The sequence below is a fragment of the Ahaetulla prasina genome, chromosome 4 (assembly GCF_028640845.1).
Source record: "Ahaetulla prasina isolate Xishuangbanna chromosome 4, ASM2864084v1, whole genome shotgun sequence".
Lineage (NCBI taxonomy): Eukaryota > Metazoa > Chordata > Lepidosauria > Squamata > Colubridae > Ahaetulla > Ahaetulla prasina.
Window position 1 is genome coordinate 59,036,628 of NC_080542.1, and position 21,735 is coordinate 59,058,362.

The window sequence follows — 21,735 nt, forward strand, 5'->3', positions numbered from 1 at the left end:
AAAAGCCTTTAATGGATTCTGTTCTAAGCGTTTGTCTTTACTTACTTTACATATTAACAGTAAATGATAGATAAGCAAGGTTGTCAGGTTACAAAACCAGAAATGTGTTTTTTAAATTCTTAGTTCTGTGGGCCCACCATCTGGTTCTGTAACTTGACAAACCTGTTTAAATTTGACCCCCTCTTGGTTACTGATACAGTTGAATGAGTCCATGCACTTACATTTTTCAGTATTACATGCTGCAAAACACATTGCTTCTACTTAATATTTAGAAAGAATAAACTTGGATATTTTTCAGTTACTCATCAGATTTAATTCACAGTACATCGTAAGACATCACAAATTATAATTTCATTTGTATGCCATTTCTTTTTTCCATAGGGCTTAAAGAAAATCTGAGTACAGATTTTGATTGGATAATTTCTTTTCAAAAAAGATCTAAGTTCCATAACAATTTCATATTTAATCTGGTTAATTTGCCATTTTTAAATATATCTTCAAGGTTTTAATTTAACACTTTTTAAGTAACATAATTCATTTCCAAGTATTTTTTAAAATAAAATCCTACCAATGGCTGATATCACACAGCTAGGATTGCTTATGCTTCATTATATTTATTAAGCTCTGCTGGGTGTGTTCCGGAACATTTGTAAAGAAATTACTGTTGTTTTCCAAAGCCATTGACTTCTCTCCAAAATTAATTTCAAATTCCCCTGGTCCCATTTGATCAGGAGATAAACTTGTACCATCTGTGGATCCTTCTGTTATTTCACCACTGCTTAGTAATCCTATAGATTCTTCTTCTAAAAAGCTAATCTTATTTCTTTGTAGTTTGATTGGACTTAATTTATTTCTTTGTTCTTGAATTTCTGTATCACTTGCAATGTTTGCAAATGTTTGCAATCTCCTCTTAAGCTGAGATTCTGCTTCTTTTATGTATTGAACTGCTATTGTTTTTTTGCAGCAATTGATTATGATCCTGTAAGAATTATATAGAAAAAAGTTAGAATTATAAATGAAAATTGATGAATTATTCATATAAAGCCAGGCCATATAATTTGATTTGAAATTAGATAGAAAGATAAAAACAATGTACTGAAATATAGGATGGAACCTGATACCACTTAATATTTGCAAAATTGTAGTTTGGCATTGATTGTGTGAACCCTGTTCTATTTATTTATTGGATGGATTGATTGATTACTGTGCCAACCATCTTGTCTGGAGGCAACTCTGGGCAGCCTAAGAACATTAAGATCAGAAGAATTAAGAAGATAAAATAGAAATAATAATAATCATATGCTTAAAGTGTCATATGCCATACTTTCCCCCCTACTGCTTAATTCCAATTTTATGGAAAACCAACAGCCATTGTTACTGGGGGCGGGACTGGGGCTTTAGGAATAATAGAGTTGGAAGGGACCTTGGAAATCTCTTAGTTCAAACCCCTGCTCAAACAGGAGACACTATACCAGACAAGTGGCTGTCCAGTCTCTTTTTAAAAGTCTCCAGTGATGAAGCACCCACAACTACTGAAGAGAAGCTAGTTAATTATTCTCCCTTAACAATGAACAGAGAATAGAATAGAATAGAATAGAATAGAATAGAATAGAATAGAATAGAATAGAATAGAATAGAATAGAATAGAATCAGAGTTGGAAGGGACCTTGGAGATCTTTTCATCCAGACACTTGCTCATGCAGGTGACCCTATACCATTTCAGGCAGGTGGCTGTCCAGTCTCCTTTTAAAAGCTTCCAGTGATGGAGCACCCACAACTTCTGAAGGACAGCCATTTCACTGGTTGATTTCTCCTTAGTTCTAGATTGCTTCTTTCCTTAATTAGTTTCCATCCATTTTTTTTGCTCCAATCCTTCTTTGCACTAGAACAGATATATCCAATTCCTGCAACTGTTCTTCATATGTCTGAGCCTCCAGCCCTCTAATCATCTTTGTTGTCCTTTTCTGCACTCTTTCCAGAGACTTAACATTTTTTTATAATATGTTGAACAAAACTGGATACAGTACTCTAAGTATGGTCTTACTAAGACTTTATAAAGCAATACTGGTACTTCATATGGTCTTGATTCTATCCCTCTGTTAATGCAACTATACCATATAGTTGTTACCACACACTACCGGCTCATATTTAACTTCCATTAGGACGCCAAGATCCCTCTCACAGTTACTGCTTTTGAGCCAGGTTTCACCTAGCCTGTACCTGTACATTTGGTTTTCTTGCCTAAGTGTAAAACTTTTCTCTATGTTGAATTTCATTTTGGGCCCAGTGTTCAAGTCTGTCAAGATCCATCTGGATTTTGAGCCTATCTTCTGGGGTGTTGGCGATTCCTGGCAGCTTAGTGTAATCTATAGATTTTATGAGTTCCCCTCTTATTACTTCATCTAAATCATTTATGAAAATATTGACGAACACTGGGCCTAAAATGGAACCTTGGGGTACCCCACTTTTTACTTCCCTTTTTGTAGATGTAGTTCCATTAAGGACCACATGTTGAGTGTCGTTTGTCAACAAGTACAAATCCATCTGGTGATGATGCTGTCTATCCCACATTTTTTAGCTTACAATATAAGTGATATTTTGCCTATATGACATTGATTTTTTTTAGTCTGGTCTGCTTTGTGTTGGGGATACTATTTCTATGGACTTTGTGACAGTGCACATAAATATATCTGGTCTTATATAAATAGAAATAAACAATTTATAAGAGACCATGCAATAATAATACAGCATCCAGATTTTATTATAAAACATTCACTTTTATAAGGAGGAAAACACAAATTTGCTGAGAAGAGAGTTAATTAACAAGATGTAAGAGCTTATTATTAATAAGACAAAGATAAAACATTTTGCAATTCTTACTTAAATGTCTAATTCACCGATTTCACCATTTTCAAATAAGTAGCATACTATTAAAAGAATTGCAGAGTCAAGGAGACACTTGATTAAATTGCAGATGACAACTTCTATTGATGAAGTATAATTTAAAAAACCCAAAATTAAAAAAAAGTATGAAATGAATGCAGGATTTAGATACAGTAGAGATATGCAACAATCATCTCAATGACAGAAATTAATTGCACTTAGAAAAATGTTTTTTTTTTGTTACATTACTCTGCTACATTACATTTTAATGATAAAATAGGCAATACATATTCTAAAAACTAGAAATGTAATGAGCAGGTCAGATCATTCACATTGGTGGTAGTATTGTAAAATTCAACTGTTCTGGATAATGATTCATTACAGCATGAAGCAATTTCTGAGTTGGATTTGGAACCATATATTCCCTCACAAAGATTAAGTTTTGTGAATACTATATCATTTTTTTTTACTAAAGAAGCATTTGATTGGCATTCTTCCTACATTGGAGGAACAGCTAACCAAATTGTGCGAGTATGCTTCAATACTTAGAATAAATTTGCATCTCATAAGTAAATCTGATACAGGATTTGCAAAGTTTAACACAGGGACCTGTATCACATCCAAAATGTTGGCAATATTTCAATTTGTAGGATTTTCAAGCCCTAATAGACGAAGTAATATGGGCATCATTATTGTAGTATATACATTTAGTGATTTATATTATTTTAATCATACCTTGTTTCCCTCAAAATAAGACATCCCTTGATGATAAGCCCAATCGGGCTTTTGAACGCATGGCAATAAGGCCAAGCGCTTATATCAGGGTTCAAAAAAATATAATACAGGGTCTTATTTTCGAAGAAACACTGTAGTTACTGGTATTTATGCTTTGTTTAGAGCTTAACAGTGATTTTTAAACACTTGAAATCATATAACCAGTTATGCATAAGGAATTAATGATACATTGGAAAACTAACAAGAGATTTGTAAAATGTTTTCTTATTTCTTTGTATATTGTTCTTTACCTCCCTTTTCTGTTTCTTGTTTGTTAATATATTCACTTTAAATGTTTTTTACTTTAAATATTTAATTTAAAAAAGGGCAGGGGCCAGAATACAGAATAACAGAATTGGAAGGGACCTTGACGATCTTCTAGTTTAACCCTCGGCTTAAGCAAGAGACCCTATACCACTTCTTCTCTTTAAAACCTCCAGTGATGGAGCACTTAACGACTTCTGAAAGGCAAGCCATTCCACTGATTTATTGTTCTAACTGTCAGGAAATTTATCCTTATTTCTAGATTGGATAAAGAAGTTACATCTTATTGTTAAGAAAAAACTGACAAAGTCTGTATGAATAAAAAAGATGCCTATCCCTTGTATCTCTGGACATATCCCCCAGAATCATTCTAGCTGTTGATTAAAATGACAAATAAAGGTCAGGAATACCAGATATAATGGTGGGCTTTTCTGTTTTTATTTGTATTTATACAGCATGGCAAAACTCATGGGTAAAACACAGACATATAGTCATAGAGGTAATGATCAGTATTAAGCTGGATACCTATTTTTATTATTAATTATCAGATTCATCAGGATTACAAGCTTCCATTTGTACTCCTTATATGAAGAGGCGTTAGAATTATTATTGTGTATCACATTTGCGTCCCAAAATACTTCCAGAATGCAGAGCAGGTATATATGTTTTTAATATTGAAACTCTTGGCTTGATAAAATATGATGGAATTAATGCGGCAATTTGCACCGTGAAGATGACACTGCTTACCTCAACTAATCCTATCAATTCAAGCCAAAAAGCACTGCAGCAACTACATGGCAACTAGGAAAAAAGTGACTTACAGCAATTCTTCACACTTGCTATTGTTGCAACATCCCCATGGTCACGAGATCAACATTCAGATGCTTGGCAACTGACTCGTATTTATGACAGTTGCATTTTCCCTGAATCATGTGATCACATTTTGCAACTTCTAACAAGCAGTCAATGGGAAAGCCAAATTCACTTAACAACCATGTTATCAATTGAGCAACTGGAATGACTCACTTAACAACTATTGCAAGAAAGGTCGGAAAATGAGACAAAATTTCACTTAACAAATGTCTTGCTTAACAACAGAAACTTTGGTTGTTAGGTAAGGACTATTGTAATAGCAAACTTTGTATCATTCAGCTTGCTACGTAAATGTTCTTAAATTATGGATGATGAAATGGCATAAAATTCTAGACGTGGGAATTAAATAGAAATTATTATCTGCAATTTCATGGATTGCATTTACTGAATTCTATTTACCAAATTCAATTCAACAAAACTGGCTTTCTTCAGCTGCTGAAATGAGGGGATAGAGGTTATACTCTATCTGATAGATAATATTTAAGATGTTTATCAATATTCAAAATAGAATAAGTTTCTTACATCCATATTGTCCCAAGAAAAATACTAGTTGCTGTGGAAGATATTAAAAAGGCCATCCACATTGGTACAATTTCTGAAAAACAGAAACAAAAAACATTATAAGTCCTATTTTACTCATGCAAATTCAAACTTGCCAAAGGAATCCAGACATGACTTAAATTATGTGAAAACATTCAGTGATCACCAAGAGAAATGCTACTCAGCTAAACTGCAGAATTCTCTGAAGCAGTAATTAAAGGAGGTAGGTGTTGATCTTAAATATTATTATTAGATAATGAACTGGAGAGCCAGTTTCGTCTAATGATTAAAGGCACCAGGCTAGCAAGCAGGAAACTATAAGTTCAAGTCCACCTTAGCCATAAAACCTATCTGGATAACTTTAGGCTAGTCACACTCTTAGCCAAAGCCACCTCACAGGGTTGTTGATGCAGGGAAACTGGTGTGTTGAATATGTTAGCTGCCTTGAATTATTTATAAAAATAATAAAGGTAGGATACAAATAAATTATTAAGTCATCAGCACTCCTAGAGTGCTCTGCAAATGATCTGGACAGTAAATAAAACAAAGCAAAAACTTGTCAACATAATTTGGAAGATAATACAAAAAAAGCAGATGTACAGAAATTCCAGTTCATGGAAGAACTTTCTGCATCTACATTATTTTAATTATCTTTAAAATACTGTACTTCTGTACCAGTTGTAAGATCTGCTTATGCCATTTTAACATTATTTATACATCTTTAGTATCCTGACTGAGATATCAAAATGCCCAATGACTAAGAAAAAAATAATTAAAATTATACATACCTGTCTTTTTGTCTAAACTTACTGGGTTGCATATTGTAAATGACTAATTTGTAAATAAACAAATACTATAAATATCTATGAAATTTTAATCTCATATTGCAAGGGATTATTTAAAAAGTCAAAACAATTGTAAAGGACTAGAAAAGGGAAAGAGATGCTACTTTTTAATGTACCGGTAAGAGAAATTCGGAGATTATGAGAAGAGATCAACAGTTAAAAGTTTTAAGAAATACACAGTACCTCAGTCCCACACACACAGTTCCTTTCTTTAAGGTGGAAACCATTTTATAACAAATTGCAGATTGCTGCAAAGAAGAAAGCTTTCACCTAAAGCAAGTTTATGCTTATGGCAGAGATTTGGAGAATTAAAAGAATGCTAGATATAAACTGGCACAAGATTAAAATAGCAACAAGTTTTACCCAAATATTGTAATTGGGATGATTGTAATACGTAAATAAAGGTTAAATATATGCGTTCAAATTAAAAAATATTGAAAACTTAAAAAACTTGAAGATTTGCTACAAATTATCTTAATGTCTGTTCTTTAAATAGTCAACAAAAAAGGAATGCTTTCTGACTAGAAACTTCAATGCATTATACATGAAGAACAACTGCATTACCAATAGCATGAAGAATTCAAAATGCTAGGATGAGATGGTCTTTTATTGAATGGCAATTTTAAAATTTTTATTGGTATATTTATAATCTGAAACCTTTACAGCTTTTCTTAAATAAGCTTTACATTATATTTATAATACTTTATTGTTAAGAGGTCTGTAAGGGGCTTGCAAGCATGCCTACCATTCCTATCTTATTGTTTCCTTTCGTTATATCCAATTAATATAGTTATTACATTCTCATACTTATATATATGCTTATATATTGTACAGTTATTTCATGCTTATGCTTATATATACTGTGTGACAAAATAAAATAAATAAATAATAAATAAATAAAATAAATAAACCAGATAATGTTGTTATAATTGTGCTAATCATAGAATCAGGCAGCTGGAAGGGATCATGGAGCTCTTCTAATATAAACCCCTTTTATGAAAAATCCCATTAATAGAGTACCCACAAGCCCAGGAGGCAAGCAGTTGTACTGGTTAATAGTTCTGTCATAAAATTCTTTCTTATTTCCAAGTTATATCTTTCTCTGGCCAGCTTCTACCCATTGCTCCTCAGGTACTGTGGAGACAACCTCTTCCCTAAGGCAGCCCTTCAGGTTTTGATGAGTGCTATCATGTCCCCATTCAGTATTTTCTTCCTTAAGCTAAACATAATTCCTTTAGCTGTTTTTCATTATATCCAATTAATATAGTTATTACATACTCATACTTATATATATGCTTATATATTGTACAGTTATTTCATGCTTATGCTTATATATTGTACAGTTATTTCATGCTTATGCTTATATATTGTACAGTTATTTCATGCTTATGCTTATATATTGTACAGTTATTTCATGCTTATGCTTATATATTGTACAGTTATTTCATGCTTATGCTTATATATTGTACAGTTATTTCATGCTTATGCTTATATATTGTACAGTTATTTCATGCTTATGCTTATATATACTGTGTGACAAAATAAAATAAATAAACCAGATAATGTTGTTATAATCGTGCTAATCATAGAATCAGGCAGCTGGAAGGGATCATGGAGCTCTTCTAATATAAACCCCTTTTATGAAAAATCCCATTAATAGAGTACCCACAAGCCCAGGAGGCAAGCAGTTCTACTGGTTAATAGTTCTGTCATAAAATTCTTTCTTATTTCCAAGTTATATCTTTCTCTGGCCAGCTTCTACCCATTGCTCCTCAGGTACTGTGGAGACAACCTCTTCCCTAAGGCAGCCCTTCAGGTTTTGATGAGTGCTATCATGTCCCCATTCAGTATTTTCTTCCTTAAGCTAAACATAATTCCTTTAGCTGTTTTTCATTGGATTTAACTTCCAGAACTTGATGTAGTATTTCAAGTGTATTAGTGCAGTACAGAGTGGTAGTATCACTTCTCATGTTCTTGATGCTATCTATTGATGCAACCCGTTACTGCGTTGTGTGCTGGCAACTGCAGCACACTCATCTCTGTGAGAAGGATCTAGATGTTCTGGTGGACCACCACTTCAATCACTTTATCAAAGAAGGCAGTAAAATGTGTTCGGCGTGATCCATGTTGACATCTATTAATCATCTTGTTCATTTCTAAGTACTCACAAATAATCTGCTTGATTATTTTTTTCAGAATTTTCAGTACACAAGCTGCTTTGAAGCACAGCTCCTGAAGCTACTTGCAGAACTTTTGCTGTATTGGAGGATTTTGTGGGATGATTGTAATACGTAAATAAAGGTTAAATATATGCTCAAATTAAAAATATTGAAAACTTAAAAACTTGAAGATTTGCTACAAATTATCTTAATGTCTGTTCTTTAAATAGTCAACAAAAAGGAATGCTTTCTGACTAGAAACTTCAATGCATTATACATGAAGAACAACTGCATTACCAATAGCATGAAGAATTCAAACTTGCCAAAGGAATCCAGACATGACTTAAATTATGTGAAAACATTCAGTGATCACCAAGAGAAATGCTACTCAGCTAAACTGCAGAATTCTCTGAAGCAGTAATTAAAGGAGGTAGGTGTTGATCTTAAATATTATTATTAGATAATGAACTGGAGAGCCAGTTTGGTCTAATGATTAAAGGCACCAGGCTAGCAAGCAGGAAACTATAAGTTCAAGTCCACCTTAGCCATAAAACCTATCTGGATAACTTTAGGCTAGTCACACTCTTAGCCAAAGCCACCTCACAGGGTTGTTGATGCAGGGAAACTGGTGTGTTGAATATGTTAGCTGCCTTGAATTATTTATAAAAATAATAAAGGTAGGATACAAATAAATTATTGTCATCAGCACTCCTAGAGTGCTCTGCAAATGATCTGGACAGTAAATAAAACAAAGCAAAAACTTGTCAACATAATTTGGAAGATAATACAAAAAAAGCAGATGTACAGAAATTCCAGTTCATGGAAGAACTTTCTGCATCTACATTATTTTAATTATCTTTAAAATACTGTACTTCTGTACCAGTTGTAAGATATCTGCTTATGCCATTTTAACATTATTTATACATCTTTAGTATCCTGACTGAGATATCAAAATGCCCAATGACTAAGTTAAAAAAATAATTAAAATTATACATACCTGTCTTTTTGTCTAAACATACTGGATTGCATATTGTAAATGACTAATTTGTAAATAAACAAATACTATAAATATCTATGAAATTTTAATCTCATATTGCAAGGGATTATTTTAAAAAGTCAAAACAATTGTAAAGGACTAGAAAAGGGAAAGAGATGCTACTTTTTAATGTACCGGTAAGAGAAATTCGGAGATTACGAGAAGAGATCAACAGTTAAAAGTTTTAAGAAATACACAGTACCTCAGTCCCTCACACACAGTTCCATTCTTTAAGGTGGAAACCAAAGAAGAAAGCTTTCACCTAAAGCAAGTTTATGCTTATGGCTGAGATTTGGAGAATTAAAAGAATGCTAGATATAAACTGGCACAAGATTAAAACAGCAACAAGTTTTATCCAAATATTGTAATTGGGATGTTTGTAATACGTAAATAAAGGTTAAATATATGCGTTCAAATTAAAAAATATTGAAAACTTTAAAAACTTGAAGATTTGCTACAAATTATCTTAATGTCTGTTCTTTAAATAGTCAACAAAAAGGGATGCACAGAAAATTGCAGTGGGTATGTAAGAGTTGCAGACAGTGTAGGCAAGGTGTGGAGACTACAAGGGAAGGTACACAAGGATGCATGAGAGGTGCCTCTTAGAGTGGAATAGGTGCGTGATGTTGCAAAAAGATGCAAGGGGGTACACAAGAGTTATTGTGCAGATTGTGGAGATTAGGATAAGTGCACAAGGAGGTGAAGGGGGTGCAAGAGGTGTGAATAGAGAAGGACTGGAGGAGGCTGCATAGGATGGAAAGATTACCACAGAAGAGGCGCGGCCAATGGGAGCGGGCGAGCTCGGCCGCGTCACGGGCCGGCACACGGGCCCGCGGCTGAGGTAAAGCGGAGCGTGTGGCGGGGCGCCGCGGCGGCTGCTTCGGCGGCGCATGGGGGCGGTGCCTTGCTGCGTCTGGCGCGTGGGGGGTCCGGGGGGGGCAGAGGCCGGGATGCCGACGAGCGGTGAGGGCGGGCCTCGGCAGCTGCGCTTCGCCGACCCCGGCCTGGGCAGCGGTGACAGCCTGAGCCCGGACAGCAGCAGCAGCAGCGCCGACGGCAGCCGATGCTGCTGCGCTGGCAGGAACGGCTGCTGTGCGGGCGACGGGGGCGCTGAGGAGGCCACGGCCACGTCGGCGACGGCGACGCGTCACGACTGGCCGGGATCGGCGGCCCAGCTCAAACTCCTGCCCATGAACGACCAGATCCGGGAGCTGCAGACCATCATCCGCGACAAGTAAGCGCCCCCTGAGCGCATGCAGAGCGCCGCGCCCAGAGAGGATCCCGCGCGGGGCTGGGAAGCAGAGCGCCTCGCCCACCTGGCTTCCGGGGCTGCAGACCATCATCCGCGACAAGTAAGCGCCCCTGAGCGCATGCAGAGCGCCGCCCGCCCGCCTCTTCCTCTGTCTGGTGGGCCGGGCTGGAACCATGGGCGTCCTGGGCGCCCCCTACAGCCCAGTGGCGGAATGGCCGGCCCGCAGCCCCGGGTGGGCGGGGATCGCCTCAGCGGAGCCACTCCACATCTGCAACCGGGCGAGCGGCGGCTTCCTTGGGGGCCAGGACGGGGGCCGCACCCCACTGTCCACCGAGAATTTGCTGCGGGCAGACAGTGTAGACAAGGTGTGGAGACTACAAGGGAAGGTACACAAGGATGCATGAGAGGTGCCTCTTAGAGTGGAATGGGTGTGTGATGTTGCAAAAAGATGCAAGGGGGTACACAAGAGTTATTGTGCAGATTGTGGAGATTAGGATAAGTGCACAAGGAGGTGAAGGGGGTGCAAGAGGTGTGAATAGAGAAGGACTGGAGGAGGCTGCATAGGATGGAAAGATTACCACAGAAGAGTGGAACCTTCAAATCAACACTCAGCTGTACTTTTCCACCCCGGGCCACCCCAATGAAGCTGTTGAAGTGCTGTCCCAGTGTTTGGAAGCCATACGGGTCTGGATGGGGAGAAACAGGCTCAAGCTTAATCCCTCCAAGACGGAGTGGCTGTGGATACCAGCACCCCGATTCAGTCAGCTGCAGCCGCAGCTGACTGTTGGAGGCGAGTTATTGGCCCCAAAGGATAGGGTGCGCAACTTAGGTGTCCTCCTGGATGAACGGCTGTCGTTTGAAGATCATTTGATGGCCGTCTCCAGGAGGGCCTTCCACCAGGTTCGCCTGGTTCGGCAGTTGCGCCCCTTCCTTGATCGGGTTGCCCTGTGCACAGTCACTCATGCGCTCGTTACCTCTTGCTTGGATTATTGTATTGCTCTCTACATGGGGCTCCCCTTGAGGTGCACTCGGAGGCTTCAGTTAGTCCAGAATGCAGCTGCGCGGGTGATAGAGGGAGCTTCGCGTAGCTCCCGCGTAACACCACTCCTGCGCAGACTGCACTGGCTACCTGTAGCCTTTCGGGTGCACTTTAAGGTTTTGGTTACTACCTTTAAAGCGCTCCATGGCTTAGGGCCTGGGTACTTACGGGACCACCTGCTGTTACCGCATGCCTCCCATCGACCCGTACGCTCTCACAGAGAGGGACTTCTCAGGGTGCCGTCCGCCAAGCAATGCCGGCTGGCGGCCCCCAGGGGAAGGTCCTTCTCTGTGGGGGCTCCCACACTCTGGAACGAACTTCCCCCGGGTTTATGCCAAATACCTGACCTTCGGACCTTCCGCCGCAAACTGAAGACACATCTTTTTATGCGCGCGGGGCTGGCTTAAATTTTATTGATTTTTAAATTTCTATTATTAATTTTAAGGGTTTTTAGTTTTATATATTTTAAAGTTTTTTAGGCCAATTATAAAATAAGTTTTTTAATTTGTATTTTAAATTGTATATTGTGTTGTCTGTTTTTATTTTGGCTGTAAACCGCCCTGAGTCCTTCGGGAGAAGGGCGGTATAAAAATCGAATTAATAATAATAATAATAATAATAATAATAATAATAATAATAATAATAATAATAATAATAATAATAATAAAAAATAAATAAATAAATAAAAATGGTGATTAAATTACAAATGATGATCATGTAATTGCTGGAAGCTTGGCAATCAGTAATAAATTGGGTTGCCAAGTACTTAGATCACAATCACGGGATGCTGGATAACAAGAATTCTGAGGACTGTTCATAATCTCTCTTTATTTGTCACTATTGTAACTTGGAATGGTCACTATCCAAATAATCATAGCCTGAGGGCTGTAAACTATGCTTGTGACATGATCATAGATCAGTGGTGGGTTGCTCCTGGTTCTGTCCGGTTCTTGAAAACCGGTAGTAAAATCAGCAGGAGGCTCTGCCTACCCACCCTGACATCATGTTTGATGATCTGCGCATGTGCAAAAGCATGCACGCACGCGTGAGCAAAGCAAGCCAGTAGTAAAGGTAAGTAGAATCCATCCCTGCCACAAATCCTTGATGCTTGTCAGATGACCTCACATGGCATGACTAGTCAGTCCTGTGACCAGCCAGGATGATGTCGCTACCAGATGACCTTCACATGCTGTGGCCAGTCAGTCACGTGGCCAACTGACTGCATAAGAACTATAAAAGCAGAAGAGAACTGAAACAAGGCACTTCAACCTAACTTCCGCTGATGATGTTACCTAGCCTGGTGATGAAACATTTGGAAACTAAACAACAAGCTTCAAGAAAAAACTACTACCAACATCTAGAATAGAATAGAATAGAATTTTATTGGCCAAGTGTGATTTGACACACAAGGAATTTGTCTTGGTGCATATGCTCTCAGTGTACATAAAAGAAAAGATACCACCCAAGCTACAAATATTTTCCACCATTTCTTATATTTTATGTTTCTAGTCCGCTTATCTCCCTCAAGGAAAATTAGCAAATGCCTGGAAAGATTTGATGTTATGCTAGTGATGATGCATTAAAAAGTAAGAAAAACAACTTCTATAAAAATCAATTAATAATAATAATAATAATAATAATAATAATAATAATAATAATAATAATAATAATAATAATAATAATAATAATAATAATAATAATAATAATAATAATAAATGGTGATTAAATTACAAATGATGATCATATAATTGCTGGAAGCTTGGCAATCAGTAATAAATTGGGTTGCCAAGTACTTAGATCACAATCACGGGATGCTGGATAACAAGAATTCTGAGGATTGTTCATAATCTCTCTTTATTTGTCACTATTGTAACTTGGAATGGTCACTATCCAAATAATCATAGCCTGAGGGCTGTAAACTATGCTTGTGACATGATCATAGATCAGTGGTGGGTTGCTCCTGGTTCTGTCCGGTTCTTGAAAACCGGTAGTAAAATCAGCAGGAGGCTCTGCCTACCCACCCTGACATCATGTTTGATGATCTGCGCATGTGCAAAAGCATGCACGCACGCGTGAGCAAAGCAAGCCAGTAGTAAAGGTAAGTAGAATCCACCCCTGCCACAAATCCTTGATGCTTGTCAGATGACCTCACATGGCATGACTAGTCAGTCCTGTGACCAGCCAGGATGATGTTGCTACCAGATGACCTTCACATGCTGTGGCCAGTCAGTCACGTGGCCAACTGACTGCATAAGAATTATAAAAGCAGAAGAGAACTGAAACAAGGCACTTCAACCTAACTTCCGCTGATGATGTTACCTAGCCTGGTGATGAAACATTTGGAAACTAAACAACAAGCTTCGAGAAAAAACTACTACCAACATCTAGAATAGAATAGAATAGAATTTTATTGGCCAAGTGTGATTTGACACACAAGGAATTTGTCTTGGTGCATATGCTCTCAGTGTACATAAAAGAAAAGATACCACCCAAGCTACAAATATTTTCCACCATTTCTTATATTTTATGTTTCTAGTCCGCTTATCTCCCTCAAGGAAAATTAGCAAATGCCTGGAAAGATTTGATGTTATGTTAGTGATGATGCATTAAAAAGTAAGAAAAACAACTTCTATAAAAATCAAAGCTGAATTAAGTATTTGGTTAAAAAAATCTGTTATGAGTTCCAATATACTGCACAGGTGCTTAAACATTTCCAGTTAACTTGTTGTGGCCTATTTGTGAATATAATTCACCAACAAAGAGAAGTTGAATCCATATACATTGTATTCGGTAACTTACTATGACATTTTTTTTCTGTGACTGCACCTTTTCCATCACTGCTTTGGTGTTTTGGACAATTTTCACAAGCCACCTGGCCATATTTTCCATTATAGGATCCAGCAGGACACAAAATACAGTTTGTTCCATATTTTGCACTGAATCTACCTGGTGGACATGTCACTATTCCATTAAAAACAAAAGCAAAATTATGTAACACATAGCAAATTATATACAATATAGCAATTTATATACCTGCCTTCCATTGATGACATGTATACTACATGAGCCAGACCCCTACAGACCCCTCACGTTCTGGATATAAACTGTTTCAACTTCTTCCCTCAAGATGAAGTTATAGGACATTGCACACCGAAACAACTAAACACAAAGACAGTCCCCCCCACATGCCATTACTCTGCTAAACAACTAATTCAAAAAAAATGTTTTATGTCCTAGGATATCAAACTGTAGCAGGACTGCAGGACTACTACCATTATTATTAGCCTTATAATCATTCCTATTACCTATTCCTTTAGCATCTTATGATTCTATTTAGTATCTTATGACTATCACTGAGTTGTATCTTATGATTTTTGTAGTTGTATTAGAATAGAATAGAATAGAATAGAATAGAATAGAATAGAATAGAATAGAATAGAATAGAATAGAATAGAATATTGGCCAAGTGTGATTGGACAGAAGGAATTTGTCTTCTGTCTCTCTCGGTGAGAGGATACTCTCGGTGAACTGTACATAAAAGAAAATATACATTCGTCAAGAATCATAAGGTACAGATAATCATAGGGTACAAATAAGCAATCAAATCATATTAGGAAATGATCAATTGAATACCAGCAACGAGGTTACAGTCATAAGTGGGAGGAGATTAGTGAGAGGAACAATGACAAGATAAATAGTAGTGCAGACTTAGTAAATAGTATGACAGGGTTGAGGGAATTATTTGTTTAGCAGAGTGATGGCGTTCGGGGAAAACTGTTTAACTGTTCCCTGAACGCCATCACTCTGTTAAACAAATAATTCCCTTAACCCTGTCCATTCTATTTACTAAGTCTGCACTACACTTAATCTTGTCATCGTTCCTATCACTCATCTCCTTCCACTTATGACTGTATGACTGCAACCTTGTTGCTGGTATCCTTACGATTTATTGACTGACTGTTTCCTAATAGGATTTGATTGCTTATTTGTACCCTATGACTACCATTAAGAGTTTTACCTTATGATTCTTGACAAATGTATATATTTTTTATGTACACCGAGAGCAAATGCACCAAGATAAATTCCTTCTGTCCAATCACACCTGGTCAATAAAGAATTCTATTCTATTCTATTCTATTCTATTCTATTCTATTCTATTCTATTCTATCCATCAAATGGCCATAAATGTGGACCGGCTGTTAAGCATCCAAAATGTGGTCATAAGGCTGGTGGGAGGTGACGTCAAAACATTGAAACCAAGTTGTTAATTGCTTTTGAGTGTCTGTTGTAACTTTGAACAGTGGCTAAGTTGGTTATTAGTCAAGGACTAATTGTATCAATCTCATTATATTGGAAATGTAAAATAGGTAAGGGGATATATACCCATATGATATAGGCTCGTCTCAATATCACTATAATTTTGGTTTAATATTCATAACCTGTTAATATAGCACATCAATCAAAGATGTGAATGTATTTTGAATTATATACCAAAATATGCTTCCTTTCTGCTCATAAACTAGCTTTAATGAAAGGATTCATAAAAACTGTTTGTAAACACATCATTAATTTATTGTCAAGTTAATGATGTGTTTACAAATGAAGTTGAATTATTTTCTCTATATACAATATGTTTTTGTTGTTTTTTGTTGCTTTTTTATATATTAAAGAAATGTTTTTTAAAAGATAGCAGGCATAGGGATCTGCAAAACAAAGCAAACAGCAACAACAAACAAATCAGGCAAATGATAAGACATGACAGGGGACATAAGGAGGAACCCTCTGAAGTGCATTGGGGTGCAATTTCAAAGGCTAAAGATTACACTGAGATGCTGTAACACAACTTGTCACTCCTTGTAAATTGCATTAGCACTGTGCAGCTAGATTTTCTTGCCAAACCCTTTGTTCTCTTCCTAGCCTTTGTTCAAACAAATAGTGTATTTGAAGTCACAGATGCAACATGCAACTACCAGATATTAACTACAGATGTGAGGCTAGTTGTTAATTTGCCATTAACAAGGTATCTTTTTCCTTCCCTATCCTTCTTTTATACTTCTCTCTCTATAATTCTACTCCAAACCCTGGAAACTCACCACAGCATCCTGGACAAATTGTATTGTTGTTCATGGTACTTGTGTTTTTTCCAAATCCTGGTTTGCAATGATCTATTTTAACACCAGACAGAGTACCAGGAACATAACTTAAAAGATCACCAGGAAAAGAATCTGTGTTTAGCATTTCAAAGAATTGCTTGATTTTGACATATGCCTACAATTTAAAAAGGGGATAGTATTAATATTTGATTGTGAATTGGCTCCCAAGATGGATTATATATAGAACATAATGCCAGATACTCCTTTCTGCTAGCTAACATCATAAATCGTAGTTTCCATACAAACAAAAATTAGTCATGTGCAAACTGCATTCTGGGCATGAACTGGTTGCAACATCCTCAGAATGTATTAGGTTTTCTTGGGGTGTGTGTGTGTGTGTGTGTGTGTGTGTGTAGGAGACAGGCTTATCCAGCCATTCTAGAAAATTAAGAACCATCAATGAAACAAAAGTTATAGTATAGAAAGTGGTTAACAAATTCGTAAACAATGTTGCACTACAAGTTGATGAGATCTGTAGGTAACAAAGTCTGATAGGTGTAGCATATTTTAATATTAAGAAAAATGTATTGATGTTGTGGATTTACATGATTATTTTTTTTTATTTTTGACAAAGACATGTCTTGAAGCATACTATTTTCAAATATGATTGTTTTTAAATCTTTTAGAATAATTCTACATTACCTTTCTGATGCTGCTTTTGGAATGTTCACAATGAGAATTTTGACAAAAATCTCCTGTACCTAATACAAGAGGAAACACTGCAAAAAATGAAAAAGAGAGAATGTTTTATGTTTTAATTACCGTATTTTTCAGATAATAAGATGCTCTGGACTATAAGACGTGACTATTTTTTTTGGTGAGGAAAACAAGAAAAAGAAATCTGCCTCTGCCTCCCAGCAATTTTGCCTTGTTGCAGCAAATAGCAAATAGCCTGCTTTATTTTCATCTTTGTTTTCAGCATAGCTTGATTAGCACAAGGAAAAAAAAAAATCTGCTCCCAGCAATTTACCCCCTTGCAGCAAGCAGCAGAGGCCTGTGCAGCAATAGGCAATGGCAATCCCTGCAGCCTGAAACAGCTGAGAGTCAGGAACCCAATCCAGGGGTGAAATGCTCCAGGTTTGAACCAGCTCAGGTGAATAGGTAGCAGAGATTGGGGCTGGTTCGCTGAACTGGGAGCAATGACTGGCTGGTCCATGGCCCGCAGTCCAGCTATGCTTGCCTGCCTTCCATGCTGCGTTCCACCCTGCCCTTACCGGTTTTCCAGTGTTCAGCTTGTGAAGGCAGGCAAGTGGAAGCCCACATGGAAAGCAGACAAGCATGGCAGGGCTGCAGGGAAGGAGCTAGCAGCTTACTCGCCCCCACCCCCACCCCATTCAAGAAGCGGCTTCCTTGCTCAGCCCTGACAAGCTATGCATCTATAGCAATGAGATTGTTTTGTTCACTGTGGTGGTGCTTCGGGAGGGCAGGTGGACATATTCATTATAGTTGTCAGCTGCAGACATCTGCCTGCCCTCCCAAAGCACCACTGCGGTGAACAAAATAATCCCATTGTGCCACGCCTCTTCCTTCAGCCAAACGCACCCAGCCATGCGTGCCCTTTCCTCAAATGGGCTGTGCATGGGGTGCTTGGAGAGCAAGCGAGCAAGAGAGCTCTCCAACCTCTGTTTTTGTGCGTGTGTGTGAGGGAGGGTGGGAGGGAGAGATCTGAAGCCAAGGCACCCAAAGCTTTGGCAGCGGTGGGGGTGGCTTCTGAGCAGCCCTGAATCATCCAGCTCTACCTGACCTACTCCCTGAGTCTCTCCATTCTCCTCGCCCTCCCCTCACTCAAGAAGCGGCATTTCTTCTCTGCTTCTCTCGGGATGCTGGTGCAGGCACCATGGATGCATAGCTTGTTGGGGCTGAGCAGGGAAACACCCCATGCACAGCCCATTTGAGGAAAGAGCACACACGACTGGGCACGTTTGGTTGCAGGAGGAGGCCCGGGTGGAAGGCAGCTTTTTCTGCAGCATCTCCCTCCCCTCTTTGGATCACCCTGTAAGGGGGAGGCTGTGCCTTTGCAGAAACGGGGTGGGCAGTTTGTATGGAGGATTGGCAGGGGGGATGCGCGGCTTCCGGGATAAAGAACAGGACAAGAGAAGGCTCCAAGGTTCGATTGGGCAGTCAAGCCAGAGGAAAACTCAAAGCATTGGGGGCTTCAGAAAGGCAGAATGTGCTTTTATGTAGCTCCTGGCTTCTGTTACATTCTGTAAAAGACAGAATTTGCTTCTGTGTCAGAATGTGGAGCTCCTGGCTCTAACAGTGAGTGATGTCAAGTTGGCCACACCCACCAAGCCACACCCACCACACCCACCACATGACCACCAAGCTACTTCCACCAAGCCACGCCCAAAGAATCGTTAGCAAAAAAAATTAGATTTCACCCCTGGGCCAATCCAAGGACAATTAACTTGTGCTAATTAGGCTGTGCTGAAGCTGAAATGGGCTGTTTCTTCTTGCTGCTTGCTGCAAGGAGGTAAATTGCTGGGAGGCAGAGGCCAAAGGGTGAGGGCCAGTGGGTGGATGGGTGTACATTGGGCGTATAAGATGCACCTAAATTTTCACCCCCTTTTGGGGTGGGGAAAGGTGCGTCTTATACTCCAAAAATACAGTACATTTTTGCAGATGATTTTAGATCATTTCTTAATATAATAATGTAATGTATCAGAATATGGTAATGTTACCACAGATAAAATCATCCTGCAATACCAGGGCATTATCAGGTGGCAATGGTGATACACTTAAAAGTTAGTTACCCGGATATTGTTTTTTTTAAATTACTGATCAACAACAAAAAGCAGAACACAATTTAAATCTATTATGGATTTAGTTCTATATCTATTTTAGAGAGAAGACTTTAAAAAACCTATCTCTTCCTTGTGTATAAAAATAAGTTAGGATTTAATCAACGTTCTCCTTCTAGCCAACACAGCTGTGCAATTGGGGAACCTAATGCAATAGCAGTTTTTGGGAGGGCTATGAGGAATAGAGAAATGGGGAGTTACGAAGGAGAAAGAGAATTTTGGTAGTGTCAAAAGCTCAGTTTTGTACTCTCAGGATACAGTATGCTCCCTGAACTATAAAAAAGGTGATAGGTTAACTGAAAAAACAATCTATTTTAAGATGCAGTTATTTGTTGACTTATGATGGCAACTGGGACCAGAATTTCCATCACTAAGTAATGTGGTTGCACGGCGTGACAGCATCACTTAAGGATGACAAATCCTGTTGCTGTTGTTAATCAAATCTCACAACTGTTAGGTGAGGCAACTTCTTTCCAGCTTATCACAAAAGGTTGTGTGAGGGTGCAAGGGAGGATCAGGGTGTTGTGGCATGCCAGTGGCCAGCGGAGCTGGCAGAAGATTTGGACAGTGAGGAGGTTGTGGAGGAATATGGGCCAGTCCTGGAGTCTGGGGAAGGCTCTGATGAGTGTTCTGCATCGGAGGCAGAGGGGAGCCAGGGCCATATGACAGGTATCAGCTGCCTTTGGAGTCAGACATCAGGGTATGTGTGAGAGGCATGGCACAGGACAGGTATACAAGGGTGCATCAAGATACCAGAGTTGTGACACAGATCAGGAAAGGTACCTGAGGATGCAAGGGGGCATGAAAGATGCAACATGGGTTGAAGAAGGTGCAAATGAGTGTGAGGGGATGTGTGAGAAGTATGGCATGGGTAAGAAAAGTTGTGCAAGGCCATGGTGTAAGTTGGGGACATTGTGCAAGGATATGAGTGAGGCACAGCTAGGGTTGGGGAAGTTATGCAAGATATATGAGTGGTTGGTGCAGCCCAAGTCCAGATGGACAAAGAGTGTTTCCTGATTGGGGGGAGGATATTTAATCCAATGATTTGTGATCTTTGCTATCAGCTTCCCTATTGACTTCCTGGGGAAAACAGCAGAGAAAATTGCAAATGGCTATAACATGATCTCAGAGCACTGCAACGAGTTGTAAGTGTGAAGTGGTTGCCAAGATTGCAATCACATGACATGTTGTGATGCTGGAACAGTGAGAATTTTGTGGAGTAATCATAACCACCATTTGTTTGCTCATTACCATTATAACATCTAGCAGTCACTGAATGAATGGTGCTAGGTCAAGGACTACCTATATGATGATTTCATAGTTGCATTGAGAGGCGTGGTGGTTAATGGCTTAGTCATTGGAGATGGTCTTTGTTTCAGCGGTTTGAGTCCTAGCATTAAGTGACAGAATAAACTTTGGTCATTTGTCTTGGCTTTTGTCCAGTTTGAAAGCATGCTATATGTGAGTAGACAAATATCACTTTATTGGGAAATATAGCAGGATTTTGTGCACATGGTTGGACCATTGCTAGTACTGGATCTGCCTGGGCTGATTTGGAGAATAGTTGTTCATGTATTTTTGATACTTTTTTAATGGTCATATATACTGAAATAGTCTGATTATTACATTTATATTAACCATGATATTACTATTATGTATAATATAAATGTATTACAGAAATAATATCTGCAATATTTTCATATTTGTGGTATTATAGGATATTGTATAATACACACACACAAACACAGAAGTAGTGAGCAAAAGTTTCACCTTACCTATGAACTGAAAGGTAAATTCATGTGTTATTTTTTTCAGTGTATCTGTAGCAGTATGACACTGGGTGTTCCATTGCTTGATTTCACAGTTAAGCTTGTAAATTAAGCTCTCTAACTTCTCTAAGAGATATTTTATATATGAAGCCACTGTGCTGGTTTCACAGGTTCCACTTGTGAATTCTGATGTCATGTATATACTCCTTTCTGGCACATGATATACTGTTAAAAATTAAAACAAATTATTTCTCTAACAGCTCACAATATGCAAGTTACCAAAAGGTAACACCAATGCATTATTGGTTCTGTTGAAGAATTTATTCTCTCCTTTTGATAGTAACATG

At 38.3% G+C, this 21,735-nt stretch overlaps 1 protein-coding gene across 1 annotated transcript in view; it reads right to left on the reverse strand.

Moving 5' to 3' along the window:
* Nucleotides 1–588: 588 nt before the first annotated feature.
* LOC131198208 (zona pellucida-binding protein 1-like) overlaps nucleotides 589–21,735 on the reverse strand; it is a 40,129-nt gene continuing 18,982 nt past the window's right edge. Inside the window, exons 3-8 of the mRNA XM_058182705.1 lie at nucleotides 21,395–21,613; nucleotides 17,461–17,537; nucleotides 16,759–16,933; nucleotides 14,465–14,626; nucleotides 5,317–5,389; nucleotides 589–979 (exon numbers count right to left, since the gene is read on the reverse strand). Coding sequence (XP_058038688.1) covers nucleotides 589–979; nucleotides 5,317–5,389; nucleotides 14,465–14,626; nucleotides 16,759–16,933; nucleotides 17,461–17,537; nucleotides 21,395–21,613 — 1,097 coding nt within the window. The remainder of the gene's footprint in view (nucleotides 980–5,316; nucleotides 5,390–14,464; nucleotides 14,627–16,758; nucleotides 16,934–17,460; nucleotides 17,538–21,394; nucleotides 21,614–21,735) is intronic.